Source organism: Amia ocellicauda, chromosome 12 (assembly GCF_036373705.1).
Source record: "Amia ocellicauda isolate fAmiCal2 chromosome 12, fAmiCal2.hap1, whole genome shotgun sequence".
Taxonomy (NCBI): domain Eukaryota; kingdom Metazoa; phylum Chordata; class Actinopteri; order Amiiformes; family Amiidae; genus Amia; species Amia ocellicauda.
The window spans coordinates 28,209,612-28,232,515 of NC_089861.1; the positions used below are offsets into that span (position 1 = coordinate 28,209,612).

At 42.4% G+C, this 22,904-nt stretch overlaps 2 protein-coding genes across 2 annotated transcripts; both read right to left on the reverse strand.

Annotated features, from left to right (window-relative positions):
• Window positions 1–1,380: 1,380 nt before the first annotated feature.
• On the reverse strand, window positions 1,381–9,914 carry upk1a (uroplakin 1a). Its single transcript, XM_066719185.1, has 8 exons — window positions 9,831–9,914; window positions 8,756–8,849; window positions 8,356–8,556; window positions 7,555–7,629; window positions 6,832–6,939; window positions 4,528–4,707; window positions 3,309–3,392; window positions 1,381–2,884 (listed from the first exon to the last, which is right to left on the reverse strand). Exons 2-8 carry the CDS (start codon window positions 8,819–8,821, stop codon window positions 2,840–2,842), a joined length of 759 nt encoding a protein of 252 aa, XP_066575282.1. The 5' UTR covers window positions 8,822–8,849; window positions 9,831–9,914; the 3' UTR covers window positions 1,381–2,839.
• A 1,840-nt stretch (window positions 9,915–11,754) lies between these two features.
• On the reverse strand, window positions 11,755–14,422 carry LOC136764845 (golgin subfamily A member 6-like protein 22). Its single transcript, XM_066719186.1, has 2 exons — window positions 13,347–14,422; window positions 11,755–13,200 (listed from the first exon to the last, which is right to left on the reverse strand). The coding sequence occupies exons 1-2, from the start codon at window positions 14,077–14,079 to the stop codon at window positions 11,885–11,887; spliced, it is 2,049 nt and encodes a 682-aa protein (XP_066575283.1). The 5' UTR covers window positions 14,080–14,422; the 3' UTR covers window positions 11,755–11,884.
• Window positions 14,423–22,904: the final 8,482 nt, after the last annotated feature.

Genomic DNA, 22,904 nt, shown 5'->3' on the forward strand with positions numbered 1-22,904 from the left:
CGTCTCTCCTCTCTGTCTAATTCTCCCATTGCCCACAAGGCTTCGCTCTTGGTTTCCAGCTGCCGGCTTGTGGTGTACAGGGAACAGTTCAAATGCAGTGTGAGGGCCAAACCGGTTTACCCAGATTCCCAGCAGTGAGAAAGCAGGACCGGGGAGAGGAGCAGCATATGTGAATGTTATTTATTTCTCTCCATGCTGTTCACCACCCCAGGGAGTGTCGGACATAAACACAGTTAGTCAAAATGAAAGCAACGTAAGAAATAATACGTTTGGGTGTGGTAGCATTCACTTAAATGCCATTGTTCACGATCTCTGTTATTTGGACGCCTCCTTTAGGCGGACCGTTTAACAAGGACGCAGTCTGTTTCATTTAATTGTTAGGGGAACAATTTAAATTAAACTCCGCACTGTCAGACTCATACGCAAGACGCAATCCAACCATAGGCCGAATGTAAATGCTAACCCCTAGAAAGGGACCCATATTAACTTAATAATAATAATAATATAGCATAATCAAATTGAAGGATTTGGAAAGAAGAGAAATATATTCCATGTATGAACTGATGAGTTCTGGTCAATACTCGCATTAAATATTTTAGTTGTATTTTAACCAGATGCAATCTTGCACATGTATGGCAGGTAAAGTTGGATATATATATATATATATATATATATATTATAAATATAATTGTACAGCTACTTTAAACTAATGAAAACAAACAGGCCTAGATCTTGCTTAAATACACAACCTATTTCAATTAAGAAAACACGTCATGCAAAATCTAGGATGTATAATTAATATGGTTTGCATTTTAGCTATTTGTTCTGCAAAGCACAGTGCTATTTACCTTTCTTTACCAGTCTTTCAGCTTTCGAATAAAGACAAAGTATAAAAAAAGCAGAAAATGTCAAAGATGTCAGTAAACAATTGAGTGAGGTGCCATTTAATGTTCCTCCTCCTCTTCCTCCCTTCTGGATTACATCATACACCTGAACAGGTTTGTGGATATCTGACATCAGCCTTATTGCTATGGAAATAAGGTGAAATCTGGATTCAGTTTAGCTTAGTTTTACGTACTGCGGCGTCTGCTGGGTGAGTGTGTTTTTCCAGTGGGCTTTGATGACTGGATATTACTCCTCCCTAAATATTAAGAGCCCAAATATTATCCTTGATTTGTCAGACAGGTCACACCTGCATTGACACAGTCTCCGAGCCATGTTACAGGGAATGGCACTTGCGAAACAGGCTACATTTGAACACGCAAACGCCCATTTTTAGAAAAACACAATAAGCGTTCCTCGTCTGTGTTGAAACGCTTTGTTTGTAGTTACAATTGTGCGCTGTACATCCCATGTTCAACAGAATGCCCTTTAACGCTGTACAATACAATACTTTTATTATTTGACATCAATAAAATATATATATTTGTTTAACAATACAGTAATCACAAAACATTTCTTGACAATACGGCTTTCACTAGTTACAGCTCTAACTGCCATTGTTGTACAGCTGTTGGATCAAAGTGCGTTTAAACAGGACAATGACTAAAAGTATACCAAATGTGATACGTCAATGGTAATCAAAACCCCACATTTGTGCTTAAGTAAGGAATATTAGATTATTTTAACAATATTGGACACCAATTCTTAATGGATAAATGAATCCCAGTATAGCCAGTAACCCTATCCCTAGCCTTATCATACATGAGATTAACAGCAGACCTCCGATAAGATGAACAAAGGTGTTCATATCTTTGTTGTTGCGGTTGTATTCACACATCAATTCATTAAGAGTTAGTGTCAATGAGTGTAAAGTATGAAATGTTCAACTGTACTTTTAGAATGCAACAACTATTTTTTCTATCTGCATCTTCAAATGGCCATTTTTTTCCTAAAAGCTGTTTTCCTCATGTCAAAAAGCAATGCTGAAACTTGATATAGATTATGAATTTGAAAATTCTTACCATTGCATAAAATGCATACTGCAACAATTAAAAACATGCATACACACACACACACATATCCACACGTATCCTCAGTGGGGAGGGATGTAAACAAATCAATTAATTACATGCAAGTTCAATACAGTGCAACTTCCCATTGTACATTTCAGACAGCAACGAAGTGAAGGACTTAAACCTTTCCCTTCAATTTATCCAATTCATCTCTATGATGAGGGGTGGCACAACAGAGAGAAGCTGTCCTCTGCAGTCTTTGAAAATGGACCATCAGGACTTGCATGGTGGCCAACTGTCTGGACTTGCAACGGCTCCTCCAGAAAGCTAAGAATGGACCTTGCATCACTGTCCTGACAGAGACTGAACATTTCTTTAGGCATCCATTCATGGTCTGACTGAATCTCCGTAAAGTCATTTTCAGATGAACCACTAAACCGCTTGAATGGGAAACCACTGGTATACAGTTACTGCCATGTCTGCCAAATGACACAATATGAAAAAGCATATACTGGCAAAGCTATTTAAGTAAAAGGTGAAAGAATACACAAACCTGAGGGCCTCAATCAGGAAGATTATGCGTGTGCCATTTTCAATCACGCCCACTTTAGATCGGGGGAAAGAGTTAAAAATTGTGTCTTTGAGGTACTTCCCAACATTGTGGAACTTCTATACAACTCTGTGGAAGCAGAATCGCTTTTTAAAATAAAATAAAAAACTGTAGTATTTTCTTTAAAAAAAAAAACATGGAAAAAAATGGAGGGCAACAGTGGAAGAACATTTTGTAAATCTTCAAACAGTCCTTAATATACTGTGGAGAAAAAAAAACATCAGCTTGATCCACGGCTTTATTTACAGGAGTGCGGAAGCGTGGATGTCCCTCATCAGAGTTGTGTGTAGAAAACCATAGTCAGTATCAGGAGTGGTAGCTGTAACAGACGGGGCCAAAATAGTCAGAGCAGAACCCTGGGAGAATTAACACCTTCAATATGTTCCCCATTAATTAGCAAATTAGGAATATTCAATTATTACCATTAATATTGATCATCATCATTGTGATAGCAAATTAACTAAAATTAGAGATCCATTTTCAAAATATTTTTTAGTTGTTTGCCCCTACTTTAAGCCTTTGACAGAACAACTAGCACCACGGTGGAGTCACTCTGCTCTCTGAGAGATTAATTACAGTAGCGAGACCACCAAAGTTAACGCAAATAGAGAATCGTCAAACATGGCTTTGTAAAGTGTTCAGGGCACAGTGTACAATTTCAAATCATAAGTATCCAATATAGATCTAGCACCTAGACCAGGTCCATTGTTGTAAAGAGCAGGGCAATCCTCAGATGAACTCACCACAAACATGAGGATGGCAAACCCCAGCCAGCACACAGCCCAGGCATACTGATTGTAGATGTACCCAATGTACTCAAAACAGCCCTGTGAATCATACAAGTACAAGCAGGTCTTTAACTTTTGAACAGAAGAAAAAAAAAAAACATATTGCCATTGCATTGCGAAACAATGTGGCAGGAACACACTGGACAGACGTGACACTGTTGCTCTGAGAATGGGGTTAGTGCAGTGGCCCTGGTCCTTTCGGTAAATTAATTTACTCAACTTTAAAAAGGGGGAGTTTTTTTAAATTTGAAAACAGTTTAGAGGGAAATATGAAATTAGATTGTGCTCTGGAGTGCTAAATCTAATCAAGTAAATCAGTCAAACAGTTGTTTCCCTCAGGGACCCAACTGCTCTTGCTGGAATGAAAATCAGTGGGACTACGGGTCCCCAAGACCAGGTTGGTTAGTGTAAGAAAACATTCTGTAGGACATTTAGGGAATTTTATTTTTTCCAGAAATGGAAAACAGAAGGTGATCTAGTTTGGGCATCCACTCTGCCCAGATTCTAAGGTCAGTAGAATATATAACAAGACCTCCTGGCATGCCAGATGCCCCTCTACCACTTCCTGGAGAGGCCCAGCTTTGCTCAGAGGCATGTCTGAGGGACCTGAATAACTCAGGAAAATAGAATATCAATGTTCGCTTGGGTCAGTTTGCAAAAAAGGTTCATTATTTCAGTGTTATGTATATAGTTAATTGAAATACAATGCATTATTTCAGTACCTAAGGCATAGAACATGCTTTCAAAGTGTCAAAACTGTTCACTAATACTGTGTGGGGTATGAAATCAATAATAAAAAATAATTCTGTTTCTTATATTTTTGCTTTAATGCACATTGTTCACTCAAATACTTATAGTCTTATAAGTGCATTATACATGAAAAATGCATTTAGCAGAGGTTGTTCTGAAAAAATAGATATAAAACACTTTATGGTTTATAAGCAAATGCATATTGTTTATCAGCTAGAATTTAAAAATTGGCTCAGTCCTCTGAGGATTAAATACAAGTCAGACTCTCAGTGACCTAATTAGAAGAAATTGTTGGCTAAACCAGAGAAAATTAACATGATCTTCAGCATTGGTTGAAGATGTATTTTAGGGTCTCTTGGATATCAGTCCTTTAGCTCTTCCACTCCCCAATGTTTCCCCCATTTCAATGCATAAAGAAGCCCACCTTGGCGAAGACATAGTCTGGATTCCCGATCCTGCAGCCGTTGATGTTGATCACCTCATAATTGTTCTTCCTCTTGCAGCAGTTGAGCGGCCAGGGGAAATCCTCAGCGGGGAACTTAGATCTGAAGGTAGAGGTGTAATCGATCCAGTCCAGAGGGCTGTCTGTCCCGCAGCACTGCATCTAAGCAAAGGGGATGGGGAAGAATAGGCAGTCAGTGGATTAAGGTCATCAGGTTTTATTAATGGATAAACTGACTGAACTGGAAAGTTAAATTTTCTTGAAAGGCCACATTCCTGTTGTTACAGACATGAAGTTAAATATCTGATTGAATTCTGCTGTAAATACCTTATCTGGACAAAATGTATGAAGTCAGAAATATAGGGTTCACCTCTTTATAGGTTGTGTTTATTAACCTCAATAAAACGTTCAGAATATTTCATGCCCTCCCAACTTGATTTTTGGAATTGTAATGCTTGTTGTGCAAATCACTAACTGAGAGAGCGCCCACAGGACATCAGTGTCAAATAACAATCTATGATGGGCAGCAGTGTGTAGTAGTGGTTAGGGCTCTGGACTGTCAAGCATATGGTTGTGGGTTTAATCCAAGGTGGAGGACAAGGTACTTTACCTAGATTGCTTCAGTAAAAACACAGCTGTATAAATGGGTAATTGTTTGTAAAAAAAATATATATATTTATTTATTTATTTATTTTTTTACATACAATTACCCATTTTTTACTGATACAATCTAGGATATTTATTTGCAAACACCCATATCCTAGATTGTATCAGTAAAAAATGGGTAATTGTATGTAAAAAAATAAAATAAATAAATATATATAATTTTTTTTTTTACTTACAATTACCCATTTATACAGCTGTGTTTTTACTGATACAATCTAGGATATGGGTGTTTGCAAATAAATAAAATATGAGCCGTCCCCTTTCCAAACCTACACTCTCAAAACAGGCTTTTGTGTTACCAAACTTGAATTCTGAGGTGTGGTAAAAACTAACATGCCCCATCTCGTCAAGGCTATAATATTGTGACTTATTTGAGGATGTTTGCAAAGATACTAAACTGTTATGTTTCCAAGGAATAATATGAAGTTGTTATTATTATTATTATTATTATTATTATTATTATTATTATTAATAATAATAATAATAATAATAATAATAATAATAATAATGCTTTTAAACCAGTCACTGCTGGACTCCCTTGCTTTTCAGTTCCCTCCTTCACTGGGAGTCTCTGGTGTTCTGACAACCTCGATTTGATTTCTTGCCATTTTCCACAGTTGTACTGTCGTAAAAGGTCAACATTGACGAGTAGGATACTACTGCACAATGGACCTCCTTTGACAGATGAACAATAATCATTTAAAACCCGTTTGGGCGCTCTGGGATGGTCCTCCAAAGTCTGGTTTTGGACTCCTCATAAAAACATTTTAACATTTTAGCCAGATTGTTATGATCCTAGTCATGATCGCCATTTTCTTGACAAGGATCTCGACTCACTGAAACAAAGCGTTGGAGAGATTTACAATGAATGAATGGACCTTCCTACTGGATCAAAAGACGGGAACAGAAGAAAAATAAAATGACCTACCCTGTGCGTCACACATTCATTCCAGCTGAACTATGAGCCAAGTTCAGGGTGGAACAGTGCAGACAACTTATAATCGTACAACAAGGAATGAGTACAGATGGATAGGTCTCCGTTAAGTCCACAGTACAGACAGGAGCTCTGGTTAATGCAGGTAACTGAAACCTTAGTCCTTTAAGGGCCAAAGAGCCTTCTAACTGGTTAACAGCCAACCATGGCTCAGTTGATCTCAGATGGAAAAATTACAGGTTTCTCTCAAGGTATTTTGTATTCAAGTTGAAAAGACATTTGAATCAAAGGTAGCGACAGCTTTTACTCTGCTTTTTGCTCCGAGTGTCTCAGATAATACTATAAATCAGAACAAAAGCCAAACTTTTCTGGGGCAACACAATAAAAATGAAATAGAAGTCACAGTTGCCCCGAGAGGAGAAAAAAAAAAAAAAAGACCTCTTGCATGAAAACAAACCATGTCAATTATCATTTAAATCTCAAAAGAAAGGGTGTGTCCTCCTCTAGATGTCCAAGTGTAATTTAAATGATGACTGTAGCTGAACCTTGAAACATAAGGATTTTAATTATGATTCTACAATGTAATCAGTAAATGTAGGTGTGTGTAGGTTCTCTATGTGTGTTACAGGAGGATATTTATCTCTTGCTAGGAAAACAGGAGAAAAAAAAAAAAAACAGCCACTCACCTCCAACATGACTCTATTCCAGGTGGCCGTCAGCTTTCTCCCAGGCTCGCTGTTGTCTGTGTAATACTTCAGCATCTGCTTCTTCAACAGATTGCTGTTACCAACCAGCTAGAAGGAGAAGGAGACGGAGTCAGAGATGGAGACAAATGTCAACTGTGGATCATGATTGGCCTCACACAGTCGGGGCAGTTCAGTTCCAGTCCTGCAGGGCAATTCATCAGGTCTTCTAAATCTATAATCCCCCAACATCTAAACCACTGGTACATGTGAAGTTGCCCCAGCTAAACTAATAACAATATTGAGTGCAGTGTAGTTGTGGCAGGGGGTAAGGTAATTACTGCTGCACAAGCTTCAGTACAATGATTTTTCTTCCCCTTGTATTACACTAGTTGTGTTTATTTACTTTGTCATTTAGCAACTTGAAATTGGAAGGATAGTTAGCTGGGGAGTAAACTACTCCTTCACGATTTTCAGATTGCTGTGTATGCAACATACAAAAACTGCATCACCCTCCACCTCCCTGCAAAACCCCAGGTGTAACAAACAGCACTTTTCAGGAAACGCTTAAATACAATTGACAGTTCCCACACAGATCAATACGGCATTGATCTCAGCAGACCATGCACTGTATACACACTGATCCCTCTTACAGCCTCCCTACATTGAAAATGAAAATACATCAGAGTGAGATACAAAGCACTGTAAATACAAGACGCTACTTACATAGTCTCTGTGGGTGGCCGCGGTGATAGCGGAAGCACACTCAAAAATGTAGATGACCAGCATCAAAACCAGGTACTGGAGGAGTGAGAAGGAAACAAAAATGTGCTTAGTAGGGAATGGCAGCTCATACCATTAAACAAATATGTGGCTTCTGTACCAATGTGTTGGTTTAGGGACTACAGAGGTCCAGTTACACTACAAAGCACCGAGCTGGACAAGCTGTCTGGGGGCATTGCTCTTCACACCCCTTGATTGAGGACCTCCTGGTGGTCATGCCACCTGTGCTTTGTTAATTGACCCAACGCTTCACTTCCCACAACAAATTCAGCCTTTCCCAGGCAGACTGGGGGCGCAGATGCATTGGCAATGTTCTTCACTCACTTCTCGGATTGCATTCACGCCCCCATTCATCCAGACAAGACCTATGGATTTCAGCTCTCTCCATTCCATCCAGTCACCCCTCACCTGTTTCTGATCTCCACCACCTTTGCCGTCATCTGTTCTGCAGTGGTGGAGATCATGAGAGCAGACAGGTGAGAATGGAAGGAGAACAGAGGGAGGGGATCAGGGAGAGTGAGAAGGGCACGCCTTGATGACAAGTACAGCCTTAAAAGTACTTGAAGAGCACCACAAAATACATCTGAGCTGCAAGTTTGGCACAGTAAATAAAGTTGAAGACCATTCCACCAGAGATTTGTCTATCCCATTTCTGGAAATAGTAATAGTGACTGAGCCACCACGGCACCAATCCAATACGACCCAGACCCTCTGCCCACTGCTCTGACTGGACAAGACACTAACCAGCAACAGCATGGACCTGCTTCTCCTGATGGCAGCAAAGATGCCGTAGATGGCCGTACAGAAGAATGCAAAGCCGGTGAAGATGGCAATCCAGGAGGCAGCGAAGATATCATCTTTTCCAGACACTTCCGCAAACGGGTAGACCTTGTAGCTGTCTACGGCTACCCAGATGGCCACTGCATAGAGAGCCAAGCCACATATCTATGTAGAAGGCAGAAAGAGAGGTCAGAGTAAGAATTTAACTTAAATATTAATAATAATTAAAAATATTTTAAATACATAAAATTGGACCCTTTTTGTATATGAAAAATATAAGGAGCACACATATCAACCATATAATCAAAATATCTATTCATCACATATGCGTTTCCCTTGGTCAAAGAATGACTACAGATCTTACCACTAAGAATGCGTTGCCTGCAATAAGCAGGATCAAGATCCAGGTGGATCCCTTGTGTTCGGACATATGGGCTTCAGTGGAGTCTTAACAAGACCTGGTGGAGAGGAAGGGGGAGACCAGTGATTATTTTGATTTATAAATGCTTAGTGATAAGATGAAAGTGATGGTTTATTAATTGACTGCATTACCTCAAATTTCATAGCATGTCACTGCCTCCAGTCAAATGTGGCCTTAAATATATCATTTGTACCTTGGTTTTCTGATTTGAGAGTCGACAGGAGACAGTTTGGAAAGACCTTTTAACCCTTTTAATCTTTGGCACCTGAAAAGGTATTTTCTTATTCTTGTTTGTTTCGTTTATTTGTTCGGTGGATTTTTCTGGCACACCTGGGAAAGCCTGAACAATTGCCCTACGCAAATTTTGGAAACGTCCGGAGAAGAAAACTCAAGCACGTTTAATTTGTGTGAACTATATGATTATCATTATTGATAGTATGATGAATAAGAAGAAAACCACAAAAACGCAGACAACACAATACTATCTCTTTGTTAGTATGATAGACTGATGTGGAAAAATAAAAAATAAAAACAAGCAGATAAAGCGGTTCTGCATTATTAAGTATTAATATGCACAGATCCATCTCTCTCATTAAAGCAATGATTAGCCTATTGTCCACAGACTTTGTGATTCTCCTCAGAATGGGGCTCTTTCAAGCCCCGTTCTCGCTGGCTGTCCTGTATATATCCCCCCTGCAACATAATCCCTTTGAAGTGTGTGTCACCTCACCTGTCAACGCAAGTCTGGGCTTTGCAGACTTGTGTAGCAACACTTACAAACGAAGAGCAATTAGAAAGCAGAAAGCATGAAACAGTCTTTTCAAAACAGTTCTAGGCGTTTCATTAGAAATTAAATCATCGTTGCAAACGTTAAAATGCCGTTATAACCAAAATTGATGAAGCGGATAAAAATGTACGCCAGATTAAGATTGTCTTTACATAAATAAAATGATATAATATAGTCTATTGGTTACATTTAGTTTAAAACAAGTACAGCCCCTGCATTACAAACACTCACCTGTTATTCGTATGCTTGTATGCAGCTTCTGCCCAGATGCACCTGCTACAGGTAGAGTTAAACACAAACCTCCACCCCCTGCTGTCAGCACACCGTGGGAAAAGACGGAGTGTAATTTATTACGGGATCAGGAGTAGCTTTCCAAGCCTCCAATCCCAATTACTGGTTTGTGGAGCACTTCCATTATACACCTGTTCTATATAAATGGGATACTTACAACACACAAGAGTTTACAACAGAGATATACATGTCGCCTACTCTTATTTGACATTGAACATTAGTTCAGTTACTGTAGAAATTGAAACTACATTTCTGTCTTTTTATTCCACGTATGTGTACATATTATATGTATCCCTGTATGTCAGACGGTTTTATTAAAGTCGGCCCACTAAAATGTGCAGTGCTTTATTAAAAACTGTAAAGCGGGACTTAGTTTAATAAGTTATGGCCAATGGTACACATAGCTACATACATTGATAAACCATTACCTAAAACTACTTTGTAGATAGCATTATTGTTAGTCATATTATCTTAAACATATGTATATGTATGTTTCTCATTTGTATATAGGGCTACTTCAATCCTTTAACCTAGATGGTGCTCACAATCCAGGCCACGGGTTCCAGTCCGTGTTTAAGCTGTAAAAGCACATTTTACAGTGTAAGTATATTACGGCAAGTGTATCACACCCTGCTGGCGTCCAGTGTGAGCTTCTTCTACTTCTTCTTCAGCTAACGGCAACAATCATCATCATCATCATTATCATCATAATACCACCCCCAGCCCGCATTAAGTGCCCTTTTTTTAATTTAATCGTTCGCTGACGGTCATAGCCAAAACCTGTCCTATCTTTACAACTCTGTGGCGTAAAAAGACGGGATTGGAGCTATACTAGAAAGCAATTAGCAAACACCATGATAAATAGCGCTCAGTTGGGCGAGGTGAGTTGTACACCGTTTTATCAAGCACACCTTCTGAACTCATTTATTAACACCAAGCTACCGACATCTCTGCCACTCAGCGACAGCTGCTTTTTCTCATCTGTGTGTAATATCTAGGGTATCTGAACTCCCAGTGCCCTCCAATAAAATAATGTACCAACAAAATGCTCTACCTCGAATGGTAGTGCTAACATAAATAGCCATGAGAAGGCTGGGGAAGTGAAGGGAGCGGTGCCTGAGCTACAGCCCCTCATGGCCACTCTGATAGATGGCTATATTGCAGAAGTGTGTTGCATTGTTCTTGTAGATAAATACAGCGGGCGCTGCCACCTTTCAGTGAATGTTATGGCAGAAGGCACATGCAAGAGGGGTAGTAGATAGATGCCAAGCGTTCTCTGTCCTTTCTCAGAGGGGGGAAAGTCTTTCACTTAATTCCAGTCTTTTGGCATTATTGGGTTTGCTGCTCAGCTGTACTCTGGCACCCGGGAGTCCAGCCTACCGAGTTAATGGAAGGGTTGAAAAGAGAAAGATGCACTCAGATTTGAAACCCTGGGTGGTGTTTGTCTGAGCTGGGAGCTGTGGCATGCCCAGGAGTCAGAGACCGGTGCTTTACATCCTGTGGTAGGTCCCACACATGACACCTGGGCAACAGTGCAGGGTTTGTGGACCAGAATTCTCCTGGTGCTCCAGATGACCTGTGCACTACTGGTGTCTTCTAATATATTTTAATTTAATTATGGAATTTATTTATTTTTTGTAAAAGATGTGCTTTATTTAAACTGTGCAGTACTATTTTTGCTGTTGAGTGAAATTGTTTCTTCTTGATATGAGTCACTCGGGGAACATGAGTTCAGCTCATGCTGGGGTGAAATGTTAACTGACCATTTACGCTTTATTTTACCAACAAGCAGAAGAAGACAAAGACAGTATGTACAGGGCTGACCATGTAATATTGATGCTTATAGTTAGTGTTTATTGTGCTTAAGTGCTTTATTGGCATGAACAGATTAAAGCTTTTCAGATCAAGGAGGACAACTGTCACATATTTACCAATTTAACTTCCACCGTGTCATTTACTGCTGCTCCTCCTGTTTCCTCCTGCATCACTCTCCTTTAGCTCCTGTGACCCCTTCCTGCTGCAGGAAACTGTACTACCATCACACTGAGTCTCTCTACTGTCACACTGAGTCTCTCAACCATCAGATTGAGTCGCTCCACCTCCTCTCTGTATCTCTCCACCTCTCTGACCTTCTCCTCATATTGCTGCCTGAGCTCATCAGTCACCCTGTGTTCCTGTCCAGCTGCAGTGGACTGTGCTGTTGACTCCCTGATCTTTTCGAGGGCCTCTCTGCCTCTCTCTGCCTCGTCTCTGGCCTGTTCCTCATAGCACTGCCTGAGATCCTCCATCTCCCTCCTGTGTCTCTCTTTTATCTCTCTCTTCTGCCTCTCCCGCTCCTCTCTCAGCCTTTCTCTTTCTCTCTCTAGCCCTTTGCTCAGCTCTCGCTCTCTCCTCAGTTCCTCCTCCAGTGCTCTCCTTATCTCCTCGTCCCTCTCCTTCCTCAGCCTCTCCTCCAGCTCTGCTATTTGCCCCTCTAGCACTCTGATCTTCTCCTCTCGTTGCTGGATCTCCTCCTCTATCCTGCAGAGACAGTTGTTCACTTCCTTCTGCTGCTTCTCCCTCAACCCTTCCTCTTCCCTCTGTTTCCTCTCCTCTCTCTCCCTCAGGATCTCCTCTTGTCTCTGTCTGATCCGGAACTCTGTCTCCTGGTACATCTGGTTGCTGTAGTAGCTGCCATTGTTTCCTACCACCACCTCCTGGATTTTGGCCAGGAGCTGTGCGACCTGAGTGCCATCACCCCTTGTCTTGTTGTTCAGAGAGTGATACCTGTTCCCGCATTTCTCTACCAGCCACTGGAGGTCCACACTGCCCGTCTCCAAAAACTCCTGGATGCCCTTGCCCTCCAGCTGGTCGGCGTGGGTGAAGAGGAGCATGGTGTGCCCCACAGCCCCCTCCCCGAACATCTCCCACACTCTCTCCAGGGTCCTCTTCTCCTCCCCTGTGGATCGGCCCAGCGGGATCACCAGGAGGAAAGCATGGGGTCCAGGGGAAGAGAGGTTAATACAGAGTCCCACATCCTGTCTCATGCCCCGCTGAGAGCATGGAGTGTGGAACCAGTCTGGTGTGTCCACCACAGCCACCCATCTCCCGGTCACTCGTCCTCTTCCCTTGGCGCTCTCCTGCGTCACTGCAGAGCTGCTGGCTTCAGAGGGAAACTCCTCTCTGCCCAGGATGGTGTTTCCTGCTGCGCTCTTCCCAGCCCCAGTCCTCCCCAGCAGCACCAGCCTCAGCTCAGAGGGACTGGGAGGAGCTGAGGTATCTGTACTGGGAGTCTCTCCTGGGCTTCTCTCTGGAGCTGCACCTCCACGCACTGCCACAGAACACAACACAACAACACAGTTAGAGGTGAAATAACAATATGGCACAAACACCCGGATACTGTCTGCAGCACAATAATGATCATATTAGATGAGCCTGTGAGATCAGAGTCAGTAATACAGCATTAATCAGACTCACTGTCAGGAGGGAAGATCTCCTGGCTTCTCTTGACAGGCAGTGTGGATTCCTCTATCTCTTTCTTCAGCTCCTCTTCCTTCAGTGTCTTTCGCACCTTCTCCTTCAGCTCCTCTTCTCTCCCTCTCTCCTCATCCCTCTGTTTCAGTTTCTCTTTATCTCTCTTGTTCTCTCTCTCTTCCCTCTCTGTCATGTCCTCTCTCTCCTTATCCATCTCCTTTCTGATCTGCTCCATCTCGCTCTCTATCGCCCTTAATCTCTGTGTCAGATCTGCTATCTTCCTCTCCCCCTCTGCATTCCTCTGTTTCAGGTCTGCAGTCTCTTTCTCTCTTGCCTTGAACTCCTTTTTTAATCGATCTCTCTCTCTCTTCATCTCTTGTTTCTCTCGGATCTCCCTCTCTCTCTGTCGCTCCCTCTCCTTCGCCCTCTGTCTGATCTTCTCTTCCATCTCCCAGTTCCTCTCAGTAGTGAAGTGCCAGCCACAGTTGTCTGCCACCATCTCCTCTATCTTCTCCAGCAGCTCTGAGACCTGAGTGCCGTTGCCCCTGTCCCAGTTGCTGAGAACATGATACCTGTTCCCACATTTCTCCACAAGCTGCTGGAGGTCCTCCCCTCTTCTCTGAATGTGCTGCTCAATGGTGTTGTCTCCCAGTCTGTCCCCCCAGGTGAACAGCACTATCGTGTGTCTCCAGATTCTCTCACCGAGGAAGTCCTCCAGGTGTTCCTGCATTGGCATCTTCTTTATGAGTCCCACGGAGACCACAGGGATGACCAGGAGGAGAGCGTGGGGTCCTGGGGGGCACAGAGACAGGCAGCGCACAATTTCTTGTTTAACGTTCTCTGCAGTCTCCTGTACAGAATCCCTCCAGCCTGGTGTGTCGACCACAGTGACCTGCCTCCCGGCTACTTCACCCTGGCTCTTCTCACACCGCTCAGTCACTGGCCCAGTCAGGTCCCCAGTGTTAAACTGCTCTCTGCCCAGGATGGTGTTTCCTGATTAACTCTTCCCAGCCACTCTTCTCCTCCCCAGCAGCACAATCCTCAGCTCTGGGAGACGCTGTGCCTCACAGGAAGCACTCTTTCCCTCCCCTGTAAGAGAGAAACAGCACAGATCAGATCTCTCTGAAGTCCCTCTCCCTCACTCCCTCCCACCCTTCTGTGCTTCCCTCTCCCTCCCCTTCTCCCTCCCTCCTTCTGTGCCTCCCTCTCCCCATCCCTCCCTCCCACACTCCTTTCCAACCACTCTCTCCAGCTCTCCCTTCCACCCTTAATCTCTCCATCTCCCCATGTCTCTACCTCCCTCTCCCTCATCCAGCTGCTCTTCCCTCTTTCTGTCTTCACACTCCTTTCTGATCTGATCTCTCTCTTCACTCTTCTGTTTAGTTTTCAATCTCATTCCCTCTCCCTACTGTCTCTCTTCCTGTCTTTCTCTTGTTCCCTCTCTTCCAAATCTTCCTTTTCTATCATTCCCTCCATTTCTCCTCTGCCCACTAGCTCCCTCTCTTCTTCCATTCCCTTCCCTCTCTCTCCTTCTCTCATTATATCCAACCCTCTCCATCCCTCCCTTTCTCAATCCCCTCCTTATTCTCCCCCAATCTCTCACTCGCTCCACACATACCTACCTCTGATTCCCTCTCCCTATCCTTCCCTTTCTGTATCCCCCTCTCTTCCCTTCTGCTTATCCTTCCCTCCCCCTCTCTCTCTCCCTGCTCTTTCTCCTGGTCTGTGTGCTGTTAATAATGGATGTGCTGCTGCCCTCTAGTGGTGCACTCTGGTGTTGGTGTTATAAGTGACTTTACTGAATAAAACTTTTGAGAGAATCCACCCTCTTCACCAATTCTGAGACCTCAGATACTGATCAGCCTGCCTCGCTGGGCAGTAACTCACCACCAAAGGAGGGGAAACCACTATCGCTCGCCATCTCTCTCTCTCTCTCTTCTTTCTCACAGTCACCCCTCTTTCCCTCCAGAGATCACTGGTCTCTCAACTCTCTCTGTTGCCGTGGGGCTCAGTGTCCACTCTCCCTTCACACACAGTCCTTATCTGGCCCCTCTGTGGCAAAGGGGCTCCAGTAATGGGCCAGAGGAGCTCAGTGTCCAGATCCAGGTGTTTCAGTGGCTCCTACAGATGTTCAGGACAGCTGCTGCTGCTCCCTGTCCACAATCCAGTGTCTCTGTGAACGAGAGCGCAGCTGGTTATTGGGGGTAGTGCTGGACTGAGCGGCCTAACTGGGGGGCCTGACACCGCGTTGTGAGAGACCGACAAACACCTCCCTGAGCTCAGCCCACTGTGTTTAACGGTAAGTTGGTTGCATCGCATGGTTTTACACGGCGCAACTGGGTTTTGAGTCTCTGTGCTTTTACACTTTAAGGGACAATTACAACAAACTGAAAGCAGCACAAACTGGGGATAATCTCGTGTTTAGTACGCAGCTCGACACTAAACTAGTACACAAGTTAAATACCCATTACAACGAGTTTGGCCGCTGAAGTTACACCCCAGCTGTGGACTACAAAAGGAGACAAATCATGCCACAGACTAACTATGGATACCGTATTATGTGGAGCAAAATGTGAAAATTCACAAAATGAATTGACAAGCTTTGTAACTGAACTATTCATAACTCACATCCATTTTTTTAACATACATTCATTATTATTAATACATTATTCATTATTATTATAATAATTATAATATCCTGTGTAAAAATTGTCAGTTGAAAGGTTTTATTAAATACATTGACATATAGAGAATATATTGAAAGTTGTACATTAATTATTACCCATCTGGAATTGTAATGCAATTGTCACTCTTTCAGCCTGAAATCCCCAAGTTCACCACCTGATGTCAGTCTTTCTCTGTTTCAATGTATTATAGCCCTGTATTATTGAATCATAACTTTAATCTGTTCCAGATCAACCTACTCATCAGCTCCATGTATTTAAACCCCACCAAAACTTACCTCAATAAAAAGTCTCATTTTGCCTGTGCGACATTACCAAGCCTTATTTCCTGAAACAGATACCCATTTCCTCTCCTGATCTCTGTCTTTTGGATCTCCCGTTTTGCCTTGTTCTTTGGATTAGGGGAGACCGGGTTATTGTCGCACTTTTTACTCAATCTTCTATTTCTCTGGCCCCGTTCAACATATGTTGCTATTTTCAATTCCAAGTGAAAGAATAATATCTTGTGTACAATTGGACAATGTTTAGATCTTCACTTCAACATTAATTTATAATTGTTTAAATAGACAGTGCGCACTTGTGAAATCCAGCCTTGTCACAGGATTGGTTGTCACATGATATGGGGTTGGTTGTCACAGTTATATGTATTGCCTTTTTAACAAACAATAACACAACAAATATATTCTTAACACTATTCGCATTTATTTAATTGAACATTTATTGAACAGCCATTCATTTTTGTAAACACTTTATTACTTTACTGGGTGTGAGCCGCTGCTAATCCTAGCGCATACTGGGCATAAGGCCGGATTACACCCTGGACAGGACTGTGAGGCAGCCGTGCTAACCACCACGCCACCTTGCCACCCATTTATTGAACATGTTTAATTAGGAACATTTAAAGTTAAAACTGTAGTGGTCCAACCACACCAGAACATAAACAATGCCTTGTTGCAGGCAGGTGACACATTTTTTGCAAGTGCATGTAAATATCCCTTTTTCCAAAGTAACTCTATTCCTTTATGCAAATAAGATTACAAATTAAAGAGAACTGTATCTTTAAACCTTTGTAATTGGTCGGCCTACAGCTTAAATGGCTGCCCCTTATCTGTCCATGACTCTGGCACCTTCAGGTTATTGCCACAGCCAACTGGAAGGTGAGTTTCTGTACGTCTTTTGCAGAAATACCAAAATTAATATCAGATACAGTATGTATTCCACTAGCTGCCTCTCCATCTCAAAAGGAAAGATCTGTCTACTAATGTTTCCAAATTATGCTGTTCTTCCCTGTATGTCGTCTGATCTTTTTGCAATATCGACATGTGACAACCAGCCCCAAATTTCATGTGGCAACTTGCCTCAACCAGACTGTTATGCAAACTATGCTGACTCCCTGACACGAGGTAGCATAGCCTTCCAGATAAAGTATCAAAACATAACTGAGTCCTTCCTTTATTCAATACAATTTCTATTTTTTGAATACACCAGAGTAACTAAGTTTTATAACAGAAGTAGTGGGACACCTTTTTCTTTTTGGTGGTGAAATAACACAATGGCTGACCTCAGATGAAGATGGCACACATTTTGCTGTTACATGTTTGTGTCAGAGCCCTCTAGATCCAAACCTCGCCTGTGGATTTCCTGCATTGCCCTGTTTACCTGTGTTTTGACCCCTGCCCTCTTAATTATGTAACTGATAAGAAGTTGTCCCCTAAATAAGTAATGTATACATTTGTGTACTTAAGTGAAACCCCCTACTGTTTAAAAATGATTCTGATTTAAGACATTATTAGTTAAATGAAGGGTTCAAATAAGTAATTTAGTGGAAACAGAAAACAGCAGGGCAGAGGATCCTCCAGGAGCAGGGCTGGGAACCACTGCCATAGGGGAATGTTTTTGGTAACCTATCTTCCGTGCCAAAACCTGTATGGCTGTCAGTTCACTATTCATTTAAACACATATGGTAGCCTAATACCTGATCACATTATCAAAGTAGCCCACAAAAGCATCTTAAGTACTAAGTACTAAAACAAAACTTTGAACTGAATCGGTGTTAGGGGTGCTGAGCTGAACAATGTGCTGAACAATGTTTCATATCTCAGGAACCATAGTGGGAAAAACAAAGATTTTTGCAGCACAATTGGAAATATTTCAATTCATGTTGGACACATGGGGTGCCAACTTCACGGAGGTCAGTGACCTTAACCACTCAGTTGCGCGGTGCAGGACCCTAATGATAGAAATGTTAGTTACACCGGTACTGGGTTGGCCATGCTGCCTGACGTTATTTAATAGTTATACCACTGCTGTGGAAATGAGGGTAAACTGAAGTCCCTGAAGTATTGTTTCGTCATTATGCTGACCTTAAAATGTGTTGTTATATTATTGAGATGGATCTGCTGTTTTTAAGATGTTTGAAGCCTGCCTTTAGTGACTGCCCTGTCACTACACTGAGCCAAGCATTTCATTTGCAGTGCTTTCTTTATGATCTCTATTCACTGGAGACATTGGCATTCATTATAATTACAATATATGACAGCTCTTGTTGGGCTGAAGTGAATGCTGGTCACTGCTGGGCAAATAGCGGAGTTTAAATCCAGTGGCCACAGTGGGGTTTCCTACTTTATTTATGGATTATAGGATTGAACTACCCTAACATCTGCCATTGATTCCCCCCAGAGGCTAAAGTGTAAAGTGAAACTGAGCTCGAACTGGCTTGCGGTTTTATAAACAGCAATAATATTACAGAACTAACAAACTAGCAACCAACTAATGATCATAGTAATGATACACACATGAAAGTAATCGCTATTGTTTACCGCTTTGCTCCTCCTCTTCCTTCCGCGTCTCTCCCACTTAAATCCCGACCCTCTGGGCGCAGGTTGCTCCTTGTCTCTTTTAGTGGTTATTAAAACTATAATTAACGTCGATATTAAACAGCACTTGTTAGTGTATTTCCACACGGCCGACTGGTTACCTGGACTATCCCACTTTCCCACTAAAATGGTCCCAGTTTACAGAGATGGACATCAAGACGAAACTCCGCCGACTGGCAGACTGCGAGCGGAAGTGAGAGGCGAGTTTGGCACCGAGATGATAATTGCAGATTTAGTGTGAAGCCCCGACCTGTACGTGTGTGAGAGAGAGAGTTTGGCTTTTATTAAACACTTTGTCCACTCACCACATATTCTGATTATGTAATTATGTAAATAAAACCTGTAATCTTACAATACTCTAGCCTCTATAAAGCCTATGAACAGCATCACTACATTCTGCTCTACATTGGTGTTCATTTTTTGTTTTTCTTGTCTTGTAAATGGCCATCTTTGCCTTCCCCAGGGTGGCATAAGCTGATGCCTCCCATGCAGCTCTTTCCCACCCTGAACACCATATATAAAAACAGAACCATGGAAAACCAGTTTAAGACCTTTAAAACACTGCTTCCAGCTCTCAGGAGAGGCTTTAATCAGGTGCAAAATAAAAAGCAAGCATTTGTCTCCCTTTCCTCACAAAATGGGCAAGTGTCTGACAGTGGGGTTAATAACAGAGAGAGGAGTTCATAGCAATGATGGCAAGGAGCTCTCTCCATTGTAGAGCCCCCCCCAGTCTTTCTCTCCAGGGCGTGGCAGGGAGTGGCAGGAGCTGAGCCTGGTCCTGTACAAAGCCTTGCCTTCATCATAGTCCAGGGGCAACTCTTCCACCCCCCCTCAGCAGGACCTCTGGGGGGGCATCAGCGCACCTCAGTGCTGGGGAGACCAGCAAATTGGGGAACTTGGACAGGGGCTCTGCGGTCTGGCACTGGAGGAAACACTCCCTCCGCAGCAGCTTGCTGAGGACTTTCTTTCAGCTTCCCCACCAGGCCTCTCCACACTCAGTCAACCACTCAGCCCCTCTGCCAGCAGGTGGCACAGCTGGAACACCCCAGCCCTGAGCAGCAGGTCGGTCACTCCTGGAGAGCAGGTCCGCTCAATGTCCAGAGTGGGGTTATGGATGACGGGCATCTGGAGCAGCCAGTGCAGGGTGAGGGAGCTGCGCTGGGGCCAGGCTGTGAGCAGGTGCCAGGCCTTCAGCGCGCAGCAGTAGAAAGCTGGCAGACCGCCACCGCCAGCCCACTCCTGTCCATCAAGATCAGCACCTTGTCCACCTGCAACATCCCTACCTGACAGAGCAGGGCGCACACGCCAATACAATTGGTTGTATTCGAAACCGCATAGTACACGTACTACATACCAACATTTCAGCAATACTGAAATGCTGGTATGTAGTACTTATGGTATGGGTAGTATGTGGTTTAGAATACAGCCATTGTCAGTCATTGACTATCTAAATTAAAACAATTGATTTGTATAATGCCCATTACTTAAATGAAAGTTGTGTTAAATAACAAAGTTCAAAACCGTCATATCAGCAGATATTGGACCTGATTAAATTTTGAACAATGCATTTTGAAAACTCTACCAGCTTACTTGTGGACCACTCTGTGTGTGTTATTGTTTTTTATCCACCATCATGCAAAGTGTTGTGCAATATAACATCTTGAAAAACATCTGCTGTTTGGGATTTTGTGCTACACTACAAGCAGGGGTGCTTAAGAGCATGAATTGGCTTCATTAATTCTGTTGGATTATGACCCCCTTATGAAAACCATTAAATCTACACCATAAAATAAACAATTAAAAAGGCAATCAAAGCTGCTAAAATGCACACAAACGCTGCCTACTTCAATTTTACTCCAATGTCTACACCAACAGTACATATCACTTTAGATTCAATTTCTCAGTCAGCCTCGGTCTCACTTCAGACGTCTTAATGCAGAAGCGCTCAGGTCAGGCGAAGCACAGCGAGGTCCAACAACTTGACTAAGGGAACTAAGGCCATCGGAAACCCCCACTAGATTGAATGTGTCAAGGAGCTGCTGCAGCGACCTGGTCTCACTAGCAAAACATTAACAGTTATGTCTTCCACAGTGCTCTGAAACGTTAACATTTTTCTGCATTTACCATACTTCATGCATACAATAGGCATGATGCTTGATTCCAAATAAGACTGACACCCGATGGGTAATATCAAATATGAGTGATAACTGACGTCTGAACACTAAACTTACAGAGGGTTGATCGCAAAACTAAGTGATGCTTGACAACTGACGCTGAGGGGTGAGGATGTCCTAAAATGGAAAGTGTATGTAGGTTGTCTCTATTTTAATGTGTGCACGGAAATCGGCCAGAAATCGCTTTAGAACTGTCGCTATTTCCGACTGCAAGTTTGAGGAATCGCTCCTGATTTCAGGAAGAGGTGTAAACAAGGAACTGACACTAAAATAATCCTTAAACAGTTCTAAATAGCGACATTTTGATGAATAGGACCCTATATAGGCCTACCTCAAGAACTGGCTTAATAGGCCGGGAACATTAACCCTTGATTCAAATCACTAAATGTAGTTGCACAATAAAAACAATTAATATTTTTTTTGTAATTAAATGGGCTTAAATACTTGAATGTGGTTGCCAAAGTTGAAATAAGCCTTATTTATTACACAAATGCATATTTTGGAGAAGAAGCATGAGGCCCCTACAGTGTTAGAACTAATGTGTTAAATGTAACATATTCTGTGTTTGTTCAAGGACAGCACAACATTGTCTTTAACTGTATGAAGTTGGATGCTGGGGGATTGGATGTGCATTGTTTGGAGTCGTGTGGTTTGTGGTGCTGGCACATATACTGGCTATGTAATGTTATGTTGTTAAAAACATTCAATAATATTGTTCAACTTAAGAATGTTGTAGATGTTTTTAAAGAAACTATATCCAAGATTTAAGCTAATGCATAAAATAATTTATGTTTGAAGCCTAAATGTTTTTATGTATGTTTAGGTACAACAGGCTACACACTTTGGTGCCAGAAGTGGGGTACTGATAGTTAGGAGATAAGTTTAGGTTAGTTTAGTGAAATACGGTAGTGATGAAGATTGGTGCCAAGAGGGTGCAGGAGTTCCAGGGGGTCCTGGGTGTCCAATGACCAGAGGTGGAAAGTAACGGATTACAACTACTCTAATTCCTGTAATTGAGGAGCTTGTTCGTGTACTTGTACTTTATGAGTATTTTTCCCATTTGGTAATTTGACTTTTACTTCAGTATGTTTTGAGGTAAGTATTGTACCTCGCTACTTTTAATAAGGCATGCGTTACAGAGCACAACTTCTGTAGGCCTTCAGGAAAAGAAAATGCGGGTGACAGACAGACAAAGAGACCAATACATTCAAATGTCCAGCATCCCGCCCACAGCACTCAGCAGCCAATCACAGTGCGCTCAGTCAGTGCTGCAGTGCAGCGGAAGTGCGATCAGTTCAGCCGCTGTCTGTCACCAGGATTAGTGATTAGTGCTGAACATGTTTTAATCGACCATCACATTTAAGACACGATCGCTTCCCATATATCAGAAAAAACGAAATGACAGCAGACAGTAAATATCTCTCATGCCATTCAATATTGAAATGAAATACTTACACAGCGTTTCAGCTGTGGACTCCTCAAATGTAATAAGTTATAAACTCTTCTTTATCCAACCGCAGTTGATACTGAATACAATATATCCGACAGTCTTTGTAATAGAAACTAGTGATTGTGAAAGGGTGGTAATGGTGGTGATTCCTGAAACGTGATTTTCTAGTCCTGTATGTCTATGTTATTGGCATGATGTATTGTATTAGCACATGTGCAGCTGCTACAGCTCGGCTCAGCGAGTGTCTGACTGTCTCTTGCAAACCCAGGTCTCTGGATCAGGCCGTTCAGCTGTGTGATGGCATTTCTTTTCTATCAGGAGCCTGTAGTGCTGGAAGCGCGTTTACTGCACTGATGAGCCATTTCACAGCGCCTTGC

Coding starts and splice junctions, on each gene's coding strand:
- upk1a (XM_066719185.1), bottom strand. CDS start 8,821: ATGTCCGAACACAAGGGATCCACCTGGATCTTGATCCTGCTTATTGCA. Junction 8,557..8,755: donor CAGGCAACGCATTCTTAGTG/GTAAGATCTGTA, acceptor CCTTCTACATAG/ATATGTGGCTTGGCTCTCTA. Junction 7,630..8,355: donor GCAGGTCCATGCTGTTGCTG/GTTAGTGTCTTG, acceptor TCACTCCTCCAG/TACCTGGTTTTGATGCTGGT.
- LOC136764845 (XM_066719186.1), bottom strand. CDS start 14,079: ATGCCAATGCAGGAACACCTGGAGGACTTCCTCGGTGAGAGAATCTGG. Junction 13,201..13,346: donor GGAGATCTTCCCTCCTGACA/GTGAGTCTGATT, acceptor GTTCTGTGGCAG/TGCGTGGAGGTGCAGCTCCA.